Source organism: Medicago sativa, chromosome 7 (assembly GCF_051527215.1).
Source record: "Medicago sativa cultivar Bolivia chromosome 7, Bolivia_mono, whole genome shotgun sequence".
NCBI classification, from domain to species: domain Eukaryota; kingdom Viridiplantae; phylum Streptophyta; class Magnoliopsida; order Fabales; family Fabaceae; genus Medicago; species Medicago sativa.
Genome location: NC_140755.1, coordinates 21,893,390 through 21,909,208, shown reverse-complemented (window position 1 = coordinate 21,909,208; position 15,819 = coordinate 21,893,390). Strand labels below are relative to the sequence as shown.

At 34.2% G+C, this 15,819-nt stretch overlaps 1 protein-coding gene and 1 pseudogene across 1 annotated transcript; both read right to left on the bottom strand.

The window, feature by feature from the left end:
- Positions 1-8,037: 8,037 nt before the first annotated feature.
- LOC146904991 (uncharacterized) lies at positions 8,038-15,465 on the bottom strand. Its single transcript, XM_085727027.1, has 9 exons — positions 15,374-15,465; positions 13,930-14,040; positions 10,583-11,443; positions 10,203-10,462; positions 9,919-10,122; positions 9,745-9,837; positions 9,488-9,592; positions 8,680-9,033; positions 8,038-8,412 (listed from the first exon to the last, which is right to left on the bottom strand). The coding sequence occupies exons 3-9, from the start codon at positions 11,436-11,438 to the stop codon at positions 8,260-8,262; spliced, it is 2,025 nt and encodes a 674-aa protein (XP_085583153.1). The 5' UTR covers positions 11,439-11,443; positions 13,930-14,040; positions 15,374-15,465; the 3' UTR covers positions 8,038-8,259.
- LOC146904992 (uncharacterized) lies at positions 11,769-13,805 on the bottom strand (annotated as a pseudogene).
- Positions 15,466-15,819: the final 354 nt, after the last annotated feature.

The window sequence follows — 15,819 nt, the reverse complement described above, 5'->3', positions numbered from 1 at the left end:
ACGTCCAAAATGGTGGTAAAGTGAATTTCCTTGTTAATTTACGGATTTTACTCGATTTTGATCCTTTTTCTTTTGCTAAAAAGGGCATAAAGTGGCCTAGCCTTATCGAATCGAACCATGTAATAGTTCGTAGGAATTCTAACGAGCATATCTATGACTTCCATGGTTGATTTTAGAATTTTCAAAAACGGCAAAAATGGGGGTTAAGTTAATTTCCTTGTTGATTTATGGATTTTACTCGTTTTTGACCCTTTTTCTTTCACTAAAAAAGGCATAAAGTGGCCTAGCCTTACCGAATCGAAGCATGTAATAGTTCCTAGGAAATCTAACGAGCATATCTATAACTTCCATGGTTGATTTTAGAATTTTCAAAAACGGCCAAAATGGGGGTTAGGTTAATTTCCTTGTTAATTTACGGATTTTACTCGTTTTTGACCCTTTTTCTTTCCATAAAAAGGGCATAAAGTGGCCTAGCCTTATCGAATCGAAGCATGTAATAGTTCCTAGAAAATCTAACGAGCATATCTACGACTTCCATGGTTGATTTTAGAAATTTCAAAAACGTCCAAAATGGTGTTAAAGTGAATTTCCTTGTTAATTTACGGATTTTACTCGATTTTTATCCGTTTTCTTTCGCTAAAAAGGGCATAAAGTGGCCTAGCCTTATCGAATCGAAGCATGTAATAGTTCGTAGGAAATCTAACAAGCATATCTACGACTTCCATGGTTTATATTAGAATTTTCAAAACGGCCAAAATGAGGGTTAAGTTAATTTCCTTGTTAATTTACGGATTTTACTCGTTTTTGACCCTTTTTCTTTCCATAAAAAGGGCATAAAGTGGCCTAGCCTTATCGAATCGAAGCATGTAATAGTTCGTAGGAAATCTAACAAGCATATCTACGACATCCATGGTTTATATTAGAATTTTCAAAATGGCCAAAATGAGGGTTAAGTTAATTTCCTTGTTAATTTACGGATTTTACTCGCTTTTGACCCTTTTTCTTTCACTAAAAAAGGCATAAAGTGGCCTAGCCTTATCGAATCGAAGCATGTAATAGTTTCTTGGAAATCTAACGAGCATATCTACGACTTCCATTGTTGATTTTAGAAATTTCAAAAACGTCCAAAATGGTGGTAAAGTGAATTTCCTTGTTAATTTACGGATTTTACTCGATTTTGTTCCTTTTTCTTTCGCTAAAAAAGGCATAAAGTGGCCTAGCCTTATCGAATCGAACCATGTAATAGTTCGTAGGAAATCTAACGAGCATATCTACGACTTCCATTGTTGATTTTAGAAATTTCAAAAACGTCCAAAATGGTGGTAAAGTGAATTTCCTTGTTAATTTACGGATTTTACTCGATTTTGATCCTTTTTCTTTTGCTAAAAAGGGCATAAAGTGGCCTAGCCTTATCGAATCGAACCATGTAATAGTTCGTAGGAATTCTAACGAGCATATCTATGACTTCCATGGTTGATTTTAGAATTTTCAAAAACGGCAAAAATGGGGGTTAAGTTAATTTCCTTGTTGATTTATGGATTTTACTCGTTTTTGACCCTTTTTCTTTCACTAAAAAAGGCATAAAGTGGCCTAGCCTTACCGAATCGAAGCATGTAATAGTTCCTAGGAAATCTAACGAGCATATCTATAACTTCCATGGTTGATTTTAGAATTTTCAAAAACGGCCAAAATGGGGGTTAGGTTAATTTCCTTGTTAATTTACGGATTTTACTCGTTTTTGACCCTTTTTCTTTCCATAAAAAGGGCATAAAGTGGCCTAGCCTTATCGAATCGAAGCATGTAATAGTTCCTAGAAAATCTAACGAGCATATCTACGACTTCCATGGTTGATTTTAGAAATTTCAAAAACGTCCAAAATGGTGTTAAAGTGAATTTCCTTGTTAATTTACGGATTTTACTCGATTTTTATCCGTTTTCTTTCGCTAAAAAGGGCATAAAGTGGCCTAGCCTTATCGAATCGAAGCATGTAATAGTTCGTAGGAAATCTAACAAGCATATCTACGACATCCATGGTTTATATTAGGATTTTCAAAATGGCCAAAATGAGGGTTAAGTTAATTTCCTTGTTAATTTACGGATTTTACTCGCTTTTGACCCTTTTTCTTTCACTAAAAAAGGCATAAAGTGGCCTAGCCTTATCGAATCGAAGCATGTAATAGTTTCTTGGAAATCTAACGAGCATATCTACGACTTCCATTGTTGATTTTAGAAATTTCAAAAACGTCCAAAATGGTGGTAAAGTGAATTTCCTTGTTAATTTACGGATTTTACTCGATTTTGTTCCTTTTTCTTTCGCTAAAAAAGGCATAAAGTGGCCTAGCCTTATCGAATCGAACCATGTAATAGTTCGTAGGAAATCTAACGAGCATATCTATCTCTTCCATGGTTGATTTTAGAATTTTCTAAACCGGCCAAAATGGGGGTTAAGTGAATATCCTTGTTTATTTACGGATCTTACTCGTCTTTGACCCATTTTCTTTCACTAAAAAATGCATAAAGTGGCCTAGCCTTATCGAATCGAAGCGTGTAATAGTTCCTAGGAAATCTAACGAGCATATCTATGACTTCCATGGTTGATTTTAGAATTTTCAAAAACGGCCAAAATGGGGGTTAGGTTAATTTCCTTGTTAATTTACGGATTTTACTCGTTTTTGACCCTTTTTCTTTCCATAAAAAGGGCATAAAGTGGCCTAGCCTTATCGAATCGAAGCATGTAATAGTTCATAGGAAATCTAACAAGCATATCTACGACTTCCATGGTTTATATTAGAATTTTCAAAACGGCCAAAATGAGGGTTAAGTTAATTTCCTTGTTAATTTACGGATTTTACTCGCTTTTGACCCTTTTTCTTTCACTAAAAAAGGCATAAAGTGGCCTAGCCTTATCGAATCGAAGCATGTAATAGTTCCTTGGAAATCTAACGAGCATATCTACGACTTCCATTGTTGATTTTAGAAATTTCAAAAACGTCCAAAATGGTGGTAAAGTGAATTTCCTTGTTAATTTACGGATTTTACTCGATTTTGTTCCTTTTTCTTTCGCTAAAAAAGGCATAAAGTGGCCTAGCCTTATCGAATCGAACCATGTAATAGTTCGTAGGAAATCTAACGAGCATATCTATCTCTTCCATGGTTGATTTTAGAATTTTCTAAACCGGCCAAAATGGGGGTTAAGTGAATATCCTTGTTTATTTACGGATCTTACTCGTCTTTGACCCATTTTCTTTCACTAAAAAATGCATAAAGTGGCCTAGCCTTATCGAATCGAAGCATGTAATAGTTCCTAGGAAATCTAACGAGCATATCTATGACTTCCATGGTTAATTTTAGAATTTTCAAAAACGGCCAAAATGGGGGTTAGGTTAATTTCCTTGTTAATTTACGGATTTTACTCGTTTTTGACCCTTTTTCTTTCCATAAAAAGGGCATAAAGTGGCCTAGCCTTATCGAATCGAAGCATGTAATAGTTCGTAGGAAATCTAACAAGCATATCTACGACTTCCATGGTTTATATTAGAATTTTCAAAACGGCCAAAATGAGGGTTAAGTTAATTTCCTTGTTAATTTACGGATTTTACTCGCTTTTGACCCTTTTTCTTTCACTAAAAAAGGCATAAAGTGGCCTAGCCTTATCGAATCGAAGCATGTAATAGTTCCTTGGAAATCTAACGAGCATATCTACGACTTCCATTGTTGATTTTAGAAATTTCAAAAACGTCCAAAATGGTGGTAAAGTGAATTTCCTTGTTAATTTACGGATTCTACTCGATTTTGATCCTTTTTCTTTTGCTAAAAAGGGCATAAAGTGGCCTAGCCTTATCGAATCGAACCATGTAATAGTTCGTAGGAAATCTAACGAGCATATCTATCTCTTCCATGGTTGATTTTAGAATTTTCTAAACCGGCCAAAATGGGGGTTAAGTGAATATCCTTGTTTATTTACGGATCTTACTCGTCTTTGACCCATTTTCTTTCACTAAAAAATGCATAAAGTGGCCTAGCCTTATCGAATCGAAGCATGTAATAGTTCCTAGGAAATCTAACGAGCATATCTATGACTTCCATGGTTGATTTTAGAATTTTCAAAAACGGCCAAAATGGGGGTTAGGTTAATTTCCTTGTTAATTTACGGATTTTACTCGTTTTTGACCCTTTTTCTTTCCATAAAAAGGGCATAAAGTGGCCTAGCCTTATCGAATCGAAGCATGTAATAGTTCGTAGGAAATCTAACAAGCATATCTACAACTTCCATGGTTTATATTAGAATTTTCAAAACGGCCAAAATGAGGGTTAAGTTAATTTCCTTGTTAATTTACGGATTTTACTCGCTTTTGACCCTTTTTCTTTCACTAAAAAAGGCATAAAGTGGCCTAGCCTTATCGAATCGAAGCATGTAATAGTTCCTTGGAAATCTAACGAGCATATCTACGACTTCCATTGTTGATTTTAGAAATTTCAAAAACGTCCAAAATGGTGGTAAAGTGAATTTCCTTGTTAATTTACGGATTTTACTCGATTTTGATCCTTTTTCTTTTGCTAAAAAGGGCATAAAGTGGCCTAGCCTTATCGAATCGAACCATGTAATAGTTCGTAGGAATTCTAACGAGCATATCTATGACTTCCATGGTTGATTTTAGAATTTTCAAAAACGGCAAAAATGGGGGTTAAGTTAATTTCCTTGTTGATTTATGGATTTTACTCGTTTTTGACCCTTTTTCTTTCACTAAAAAAGGCATAAAGTGGCCTAGCCTTACCGAATCGAAGCATGTAATAGTTCCTAGGAAATCTAACGAGCATATCTATAACTTCCATGGTTGATTTTAGAATTTTCAAAAACGGCCAAAATGGGGGTTAGGTTAATTTCCTTGTTAATTTACGGATTTTACTCGTTTTTGACCCTTTTTCTTTCCATAAAAAGGGCATAAAGTGGCCTAGCCTTATCGAATCGAAGCATGTAATAGTTCCTTGGAAATCTAACGAGCATATCTACGACTTCCATTGTTGATTTTAGAAATTTCAAAAACGTCCAAAATGGTGGTAAAGTGAATTTCCTTGTTAATTTACGGATTCTACTCGATTTTGATCCTTTTTCTTTTGCTAAAAAGGGCATAAAGTGGCCTAGCCTTATCGAATCGAACCATGTAATAGTTCGTAGGAAATCTAACGAGCATATCTATCTCTTCCATGGTTGATTTTAGAATTTTCTAAACCGGCCAAAATGGGGGTTAAGTGAATATCCTTGTTTATTTACGGATCTTACTCGTCTTTGACCCATTTTCTTTCACTAAAAAATGCATAAAGTGGCCTAGCCTTATCGAATCGAAGCATGTAATAGTTCCTAGGAAATCTAACGAGCATATCTATGACTTCCATGGTTGATTTTAGAATTTTCAAAAACGGCCAAAATGGGGGTTAGGTTAATTTCCTTGTTAATTTACGGATTTTACTCGTTTTTGACCCTTTTTCTTTCCATAAAAAGGGCATAAAGTGGCCTAGCCTTATCGAATCGAAGCATGTAATAGTTCGTAGGAAATCTAACAAGCATATCTACAACTTCCATGGTTTATATTAGAATTTTCAAAACGGCCAAAATGAGGGTTAAGTTAATTTCCTTGTTAATTTACGGATTTTACTCGCTTTTGACCCTTTTTCTTTCACTAAAAAAGGCATAAAGTGGCCTAGCCTTATCGAATCGAAGCATGTAATAGTTCCTTGGAAATCTAACGAGCATATCTACGACTTCCATTGTTGATTTTAGAAATTTCAAAAACGTCCAAAATGGTGGTAAAGTGAATTTCCTTGTTAATTTACGGATTTTACTCGATTTTGATCCTTTTTCTTTTGCTAAAAAGGGCATAAAGTGGCCTAGCCTTATCGAATCGAACCATGTAATAGTTCGTAGGAATTCTAACGAGCATATCTATGACTTCCATGGTTGATTTTAGAATTTTCAAAAACGGCAAAAATGGGGGTTAAGTTAATTTCCTTGTTGATTTATGGATTTTACTCGTTTTTGACCCTTTTTCTTTCACTAAAAAAGGCATAAAGTGGCCTAGCCTTACCGAATCGAAGCATGTAATAGTTCCTAGGAAATCTAACGAGCATATCTATAACTTCCATGGTTGATTTTAGAATTTTCAAAAACGGCCAAAATGGGGGTTAGGTTAATTTCCTTGTTAATTTACGGATTTTACTCGTTTTTGACCCTTTTTCTTTCCATAAAAAGGGCATAAAGTGGCCTAGCCTTATCGAATCGAAGCATGTAATAGTTCCTAGAAAATCTAACGAGCATATCTACGACTTCCATGGTTGATTTTAGAAATTTCAAAAACGTCCAAAATGGTGTTAAAGTGAATTTCCTTGTTAATTTACGGATTTTACTCGATTTTTATCCGTTTTCTTTCGCTAAAAAGGGCATAAAGTGGCCTAGCCTTATCGAATCGAAGCATGTAATAGTTCGTAGGAAATCTAACAAGCATATCTACGACTTCCATGGTTTATATTAGAATTTTCAAAACGGCCAAAATGAGGGTTAAGTTAATTTCCTTGTTAATTTACGGATTTTACTCGCTTTTGACCCTTTTTCTTTCACTAAAAAAGGCATAAAGTGGCCTAGCCTTATCGAATCGAAGCATGTAATAGTTCCTTGGAAATCTATCGAGCATATCTACGACTTCCATGGTTGATTTTAGAAATTTCAAAAACGTCCAAAATGGTTGTAAAGTGAATTTCCTTGTTAATTTACGGATTTTACTCGATTTTGTTCCTTTTTCTTTCGCTAAAAAAGGCATAAAGTGGCCTAGCCTTATCGAATCGAACCATGTAATAGTTCGTAGGAAATCTAACGAGCATATCTATCTCTTCCATGGTTGATTTTAGAATTTTCTAAACCGGCCAAAATGGGGGTTAAGTGAATATCCTTGTTTATTTACGGATCTTACTCGTCTTTGACCCATTTTCTTTCACTAAAAAATGCATAAAGTGGCCTAGCCTTATCGAATCGAAGCATCTAATAGTTCCTAGGAAATCTAACGAGCATATCTATGACTTCCATGGTTGATTTTAGAATTTTCAAAAACGGCCAAAATGGGGGTTAGGTTAATTTCCTTGTTAATTTACGGATTTTACTCGTTTTTGACCCTTTTTCTTTCCATAAAAAGGGCATAAAGTGGCCTAGCCTTATCGAATCGAAGCATGTAATAGTTCCTAGGAAATCTAACGAGCATATCTACGACTTCCATGGTTGATTTTAGAAATTTCAAAAACGTCCAAAATGGTGTTAAAGTGAATTTCCTTGTTAATTTACGGATTTTACTCGATTTTTATCCGTTTTCTTTCGCTAAAAAGGGCATAAAGTGGGCTAGCCTTATCGAATCGAAGCATGTAATAGTTCGTAGGAAATCTAACAAGCATATCTACGACTTCCATTGTTTATATTAGAATTTTCAAAACGGCCAAAATGAGGGTTAAGTTAATTTCCTTGTTAATTTACGGATTTTACACTACAACATTTTTCGCCTTAGGCAACGACCGAAAACGGTGGCTAGAACCCCGATAACCGTTGCTTAAACGTTTAGGCCACGATTTTACAGGCATGGTATATATGCCCGTTGCCTATTCAATATGTCACGGTTTTTTGTACTTTAGGCAACGGCATGACCAATCCATTGCATTATTGGGAATAGGTCACAGTTTAAGAGGTTCTTTTAGGTCACAGTTTCAACTTAGCAATGCATGAAAATCGTGGCAAAAACATGAAAACGCCACGGATGTATTGAAACAATTTGTTTTAACCGTGGCATAAAATGTAAAAACAAGCCACAGTTTTGAACAGATAAGACATATATAACTTTGCCTGTAGTTTAAAAAATTGTTGCCTATAGTGTAAAAAACCATACCATATTGTTTTAATCCACTATAATTATATTAACAATTAGAGTCATACATCTTTATACTCTTTTTTTTTTTTTTCATTTATAGAGTGCTATGATATTATACTTTATGCAATATTATCAATTAGATAAATCTCATAAATTGTTCATATACCTTAAAGTACTTAATAATGACATCTCCGTACATTCATTCATAAATTCAAAAGATTATAATCTAATAATAACAATAGGGTTACCAAACATTAATGTAGACTTCCAAAATACATCAAAGTTTTATAACTAATTATAGTGAACATTATCTCATTACAAAAAACAAAACATAATATTCCATCTTTTCATGCTTGAATCATGGTTGGTCTTCACCAAATTCATCAAATTCTTCAAGTTGGTCAATATCATTAAAATCATCATCTTGGGGCTCATTTTGAGGATCATCATCATCTTGAGGGTCTTGATCATCTTGAGGATCAACATCTTGATCATTATCTTTGTTTCTAACCTAAAATTATGAAAGTAGTAATAACAAAGTAAAATAATCACCAACCAAAAAAATGACACTTTAAACTTTCATTTATATTTTAATAAAATGGATAAACTAGGTTCATATTTAATCTCACTTTGATCCTTAACTAATGAACAAAATCTAATACATCTACTTCAAATATAGTTGAATATCCTAACATCAAATTCATGATATAAATATATCATCATTCAATTATAACTTAAAAAGTTGAAACAACAAGAACACAATGTTATTAATTTATACCTTTTGATGAGTAGGAGCGTAGGTTGATGTCGATGAATGTGGTGCTGGACTATCACCATTGGGTAAAACATGTCTCAACATATTATCTACATCTTCTTCACTTAAATGCGGGTTATTTTGCATGTATATGTTTTTCAAAAGTGATTGCATTGCTCCCATCTTCTGTGACATTTCGGCTATTTGACCATCATATTGCCTTTTCATTAAAGCAATTTCAGCATTTCTCTTTAACATTGATGGTGTGGCAGTTCTTCCAAAACACCGCACTCTACCAGGCCTTTCTTTCCCAAGCAATGACTCAAATGTTTGTTCTCCAGCTTCAGTTGAAATTTTAATCGATTCTTGAAGTTTATCCTAATATCAAACATAGATAGATTAAATTGTTGGTAGTTGTTGGCTGAACATAACTTTTATTTAAACAACAAATATTATTCACGACGAATAACTTTTGAATCAGAAAATAAAAACCAGCACAAACAGTAGCCCAGGTAACAAACCAATTAAGCTTATTCACCTAAACATGGTCTACTCACGCATACACCTGCATAACAGCCAGCACTAAAACAGACAGAACTATACGGGACACACCAAAACAGAAGGGAGCCAAAAGAGGAGAGAAGCAACACTGAGAGTAAAACAAAAAATGGCACCATGAAACAAGTACTGAAGCTACTGCAGAAAAACATAGCAGCCATCAGCACCCACCCAAACCACCAAAAACGCCATCCCCTCACCAAATCTCAAACCAACACACATACAGAAAAACGATCTAAGAGAACATATCATATGATGGAAAAATTTAACTTACAATTGCATCTTGTGTTTCTGCATCCAATTGTTTTCCTTTTCGGCCTTTTCGAGTTTCAATGAACATCTCAGCTTTGGTTACTTCTTCTCCATCCTTCTTTTCTCGCTACATTAGTAATCATATATTGAAAAGAAAAATACTACTTAACAAGATATAGAAGAAATGATAAAAATATAATAAAAATGAAATACTAGTTACTGAAGTCCATAAAACAATCCAAATTACAAAAACAAAAACACATAATAAAAATATCATACCAATTTTGCTCGAATTCTAGCAAAGTTTGTTGATCCCACACGATGCATAAACTTTTGTTTTTTCCTATTAGCTGCATTTTTTTCGCTAATGGTCTGCAATACGAGAAATGATATCGCTATCTACTATATCAACATTTTCTTGAAATGACATTATTGAGTTAAACACTACCTTACCTGGACATTACTATGTTTCCAAAATATCAACAGTTTTCTGAAATGACATTCAGATATGCAATCAGGACGGTTTTTTAATCTTTCCTTCATAGTGGGATACTTCAGATAATGATCTCTCTTGATAAAACATTTTTGTCGTCTCCAAGCATCATTAATGCGGGAAAACACTGCTTTCTCTCCTTCAATAGGAATATTGAACCTCCTCTACAAAAAAAAAGAAATTGTCATCACACGTCGATAAATATTTTATCATTGAAACAAATATGAAATTTTACTTCCCATACATTAATATATCTCCATAAACGCTCCTTGCGAGTCATATTATCCTCTTTTTCTTTCAGCAAATCTTTGAAGTTCGTATGGATCAAGGGACAAAGAGTAGAATTCCTTGCTATAGTTCCAAGGAAATTTCCCACATCTATAACAGTTTTATCATCGGGTCCAATTATCTCTCCTTCATTGTCTAGAGTAACATCTTGACAATATTCTCTTGCATATATTTCTAAACATCGTGTTGGTCCTCGTGTTTTTTTCTTAGTTGCCCCTGTTTTGACATCAAACAAGATAATGTAATATTAAACATCACACATTACAAACACATATGATTAACAAAATAAATTAACATTAAATAATTTTCTTGATCTTAAATAAAATAAAACATCACCATTTGCTTCAGCAGCTTCCTCACAGTCCGCATTTTCTTGTTCTTCCATAACGATGTCTCCTTCATCTTCAACTAAATTTTGCATCTCCCTCTCAACATCTTTCCCTTTTTCTTTAAGAAATCCATCAATTGACATTGATGGATACAAAGGGGTTCTTTTTGTCTTCTTGCTACCATTTTCCTGCCTTACCATTGACTCATCTTGAGCCACCGCCCTTTTCCTAGGCTGCTCCCTTGCCCTTGAAGTGTCATTTTCAGATACTTTCTTGTTTTGTAGCTGTTCCTTTGTCTTTGAACTATCATTTCCACCCAAATTGGTTTTCACAGTTTGTTGTCTTGCCGCTGATACACCTTCAATCATTTTTGTTTTCATTAGTTGTCTCTTTGGATCTTGAATCTGCGTAGGTGTCAGACCTCTACCTTGAGCCGAAGATTGGCCCTTTGGATTTTGGCTTTTAGAAACCAAAGATTGACCTTTGTGTTTTTTCAAGGATACTTCCATTTCTACACTCCTTTCTGAAGAAATCTTAGGTTGATTCCTACTTGCATTGTCAGACACTTTATTCTTTAGTTCAGGCTCCTTGTTTGAATTCAAATTTGTTTTGGAGGTTGTTGCAAACATAGATAGCTTGAACTGGTTATTAGTTGGTGGATGATTTGGCTTGATACTAGGAGCTTCAACTTCAGCTATACGTGTCTTAGTTTGTCCAAGATTGGCCATTCTATCCTCACGCTTGATTTTGTAACTCTGTAGCAATTCAGCACTTGACTTTACCACCGGAAGCTCAAAACTAGAACCATCCCTTTGACCCTTCACATGAGAATTCATATTTTTCTTCTGTGTTTCCTTTTTCATTTTTCCTGCAGAAAAATAAAAAGAATGGTCAATCTGAACTGAAAAACAATGGTCAATCTGAACAGAAAAAAAAGGTCAATCGGAACATAGAAACAAATTGAGGGATATTCAAAACAACCATCAATTGAAAAGGACAAACAAAAATAAACCTGATTATGCATCAAAATAAAATAAAGATTAATTTTACAATCTAAAGATTTCATTTAAAATATAATGAGAAAGATATTGTTTGAACATAAAGATCTCATTTACAATTTAATCAAAAGGTAACTCATGTTACATCAAAGTATTGAGTTTAACAAAAGATAATTTAAAAGTCTTCTCAAGGTACTAGTCCTCATCGGAATCATCTTCATCTCTTGTTTCTTCCATAGCAACCGGAGGTATCTCATCAACCGGAGGTAACATGAAATGTGCGTCATGACTCTAATAGCCAAATATTTTCTTATTACTAACTTGAACACAGTTTGAAATGTTTGATGCGGTCCCATCTGGTAATTTTGCAGCCTTCAAAACATCACAAAAAATAGTCTTCTCATGTGCACTCAAAGAAAAACAAGATTTAGCAAACTCTGCACGACCTCCACCAATCTCTCTTGGATGAAGTTTCTTTCTAATTCCCATATCTTGCAAATCATATCGAGCCTTAATGTGATCTTTTGTCTTCCCGGATATGTCTAAGAGAGTACCAATAATACTATCACATATATTTTTTTCAATGTGCATCACGTCAAGATTATGACGTAATGTATTTTTAGCCCAATATGGTAACTCAAAAAATATTGATTTCTTCTTCAATGGCCCATCAATTTTCTTCTTTCTCTTCTTGCCAAAGTTATTCCTAAAACCTTTTAATTTTTTTGCAATTTCTGTCCCTTTTAACCCACGAGGTGCTGACCTAAGTTCTTCTTTTCCATTAAAGGACCTTTTATTAGACCTCCACGCATGGTCCATTGGTAAAAATGTACGATGACCCATGTAGATTGTCTTGCGACTGTTTTTCAAGTAGATTGAGTTACTTTTGCAATTACAACACGCACATGCAAACTTTCCTTTGGTGCTCAAACCCGATAACATAGCATACCCGGGATAGTCACTAATAGTCCATAAGAGTGCTGCACGAACTTTAAATGATTGATTCTTTGAGGCATCATATGTATCTACTCCTAATTCCCACAACTCCTTTAACTCTTCAATCAATGGTTGAAGATACACGTCAATGTCGTTCCCCGGTGAATCCTTCCCAGGTATCAACAATGACAACATTGTATATTCAGATTTCATGGATAGCCATGGCGGATAGTTGTATACTACCATCATGACAGGCCATGTGCTATATGATGTGCTCATGGTTCAGAATGGGTTGAATCCGTCACTCGATAAGCCAAGTCTTATGTTACGAGTTTCAGAAGCAAATTCAGAATGAAGTCTGTCAAAGTCCTTCCATGCTTGGCCATCAGCCGGATGCCGCAACTTTCCATCCCTAGAGCGTTCTTCATCATGCCACCTCATTGCAGCGGCTGTCTCTGAACACATAAATAGCCTTTGAAGTCGAGGAATCAATGGAAAATGTCTCAAAACCTTTGCAGGGACATTATAATCATACTTTACTTGCTCAGGAGACTCGCCTTCTACTTGAGGGAACACCTTCCATCGTGAAGCTTTACAAATATTGCAAAAATCATCATTCTCATGATCTTTCCAAAATAACATGCAATCATTTGGACATGCATGAATTTTTTTGTAATCAAGACCCAAATCACTAATCATCTTCTTTGTTTTGTTAAAAGATTCAGGAATATTTAAATCTGGAATCGCTTCCTTCAATAATTCTAAAAGGGAAGTGAATGATACATTGCTCCACCCATGCAAGCACTTCAGCAAGTAGAGTCGAATTATGAAAGATAAAGTAGAGAATCCTTTGTATCCTGGGTATAGCTCTTGTTTTGCCTCGTTAATTAAATTATAGAACTTTCTAGCATCCTCATTGAGACCCTCGTTGTTCCCTTCTTCTATCACATTTATGAATCTGTCATATAGTAAGCCACCAATGTCATCGTGATCATTTGTGTCCTCATCAATTTCCATAGGCGAAGGGATATCCTCTCCGTGGTTTACCCAAACATCGTATCCTTTTACAAAACCTGCAGCAATTAAATGATCGCGAACCACGTTCCTTCTTGCCCATTTACCATTTGCACAGTCAGCACAAGGACAAGAAATTTCACGCCCTTGAGGTTTTCCTTTGGTATACGCAAAATCCAAAAATGACTCGACACCTTTTCTATACTTTTTCCAATGTCTTGGGAGTTTAGTCCACTCTTTGTCCATCCTTTAACTAATCTAATTCATAAAAAATGTAACTATAATATACTATACGAAGATATATTATAATTATAATATACTAGTCGAGAGCACATGTTTACATACACAATGTCTTAAAAACATATGGATAACTTTATTGAAGATTAGAATAGTGGTCACCGCTTACCTTTGAAGAAAAGCGCGTGTTGAGAAGAATAAAAAACAGGAGACACAATTAGCAACCGAGAAGAACGACGTCACCGGAATGAAAATTACGGACTTGACTGTGAAAATTAACCTGTGAAAATTGAATGTTAAAAGGGGGTATCAGCAGGTCAACAAGGGAAAAAATGGTTAAATAAGGTAAAATCCACTAACAAATTGGTCAGTAGAAGTAGTGTGTGTTAACAAAAATTGATTAAGAAAAGTATTGTCTAGTAGAATTGAGTAAACTCAAACAATATAGCTTACCAATAAAATTTGAATTAAAGGAGTGTTCAAAAATAAACACTCAATAGAGTGTGTGTGTGTGTGTGTATAGAAAACAAAAAGTAATATATAACTATTCGTTTGATTCTTCTTTTTTAAGAAAATTAAACTATTGGTTTTTTTCAACTCTTGTTAGACATATGTGGGTCATATATAGGTGATAAATTTTGCACCCAGTTTGGTTGGTGTTATATATATTATCAAGTTAATCAATTTCTACCAAGTTATTTTAAAATCGGCAGTGTTAATCAAGGCTTTTCTATACCCACTTGAAATCTTAAACATCAAGAGAGGGACTAGTTCAAGGACACACTTAATCAAATTATCAACTAACAAGAAAAAACATGCCAAAGAAAAATAAAATAATTAAAAGGAATGTATAAGTGCAATACTCTAATATTATTATAATTAAAAAAACATAATGATAACAATGAAACTGTCATGATTATAGTTCACTACCACCTATCATTATCCACAACAGCAACATTAAACCAACGTCATCCTACCTTTTTCTTTCCTTTCAATTCCAAAGTCTTTCCCAATATAATCCCATTGCCTTGTTATAACTTTACTATATATATTTCTCTTGCAGACTTGTTAGTTACATTGTTAATTAATATTCCTTATGACAGAAAATTACAGATCAATGAAACTTCATATAGAAATAGAGTGGTGTCTCCCAAATAATGTTACAGAAATTTCATGTATGGATAACCAACCAACAGTGGTGATTGAGAAAGTGAGAAAAAGGGTGCATTTACTAGGTTTCATGTTACAAAATGGTGTCTCTAAGAGTAACAGAGTGATATAAGACATGCAAGAAATGATGAAGAGAGGAAAAAACATAGGGAAAGAACTAAACAACGTGATGGTGAAGAACTAACTAAATCCATTACTCATAATCACAAAACACATTACTGATGAAAAAACTCAATTAACAATCACAAAATCCTTAATTTTAAACAAATAACAAACCCTAACAATGATTTTATAACATAAAATACATTACCCATAATCTAAATTGATTAATTACTTAATCAATTTAGTACAAATTGGGTCAAATGAAAAAATCCCAAATTAAAAACCCTAAAAATGAAATTTGAAAGAGAGAGACAGAGAGAGAGAGAGAGAGAGATGGAGACCTGGGCTCATTGTGATTCGTCAGTTAATGTTCTGAAGATTCAAGTGAGGTTCTGAGTGAAGAATGGTGAAGAGTGAAGATCGAGAGTTCGCACTTCGCAAGAGCGAAGAGTGTTCTGAAGCTGCGTTTGTTCTTTTTGAAGTACGTATTCACGTTTTTGTTTTTGAGGTGTTAATGTATTTTCCTTCTTAATGTTTATTATTATATTATTATTATTATATTATTAATATAAAAATATAGAGAGTCTCAAAAAATAGAGGGAATCTAAAAAAATTAGAGGGAGGTTTGGCGGGCTATGAAATTTTTTTACTGCACGGTTTGCAAAAACTAAAGGCCACCGTTTTTTCAAAGTGGCTTAAAATATTTAAAATCCATGGGCAAATGAAGTATAGGTCATGGTTTACTACTGGCAGCTTATTAAAAAAGAAAAGGCGACGGATTTTGATT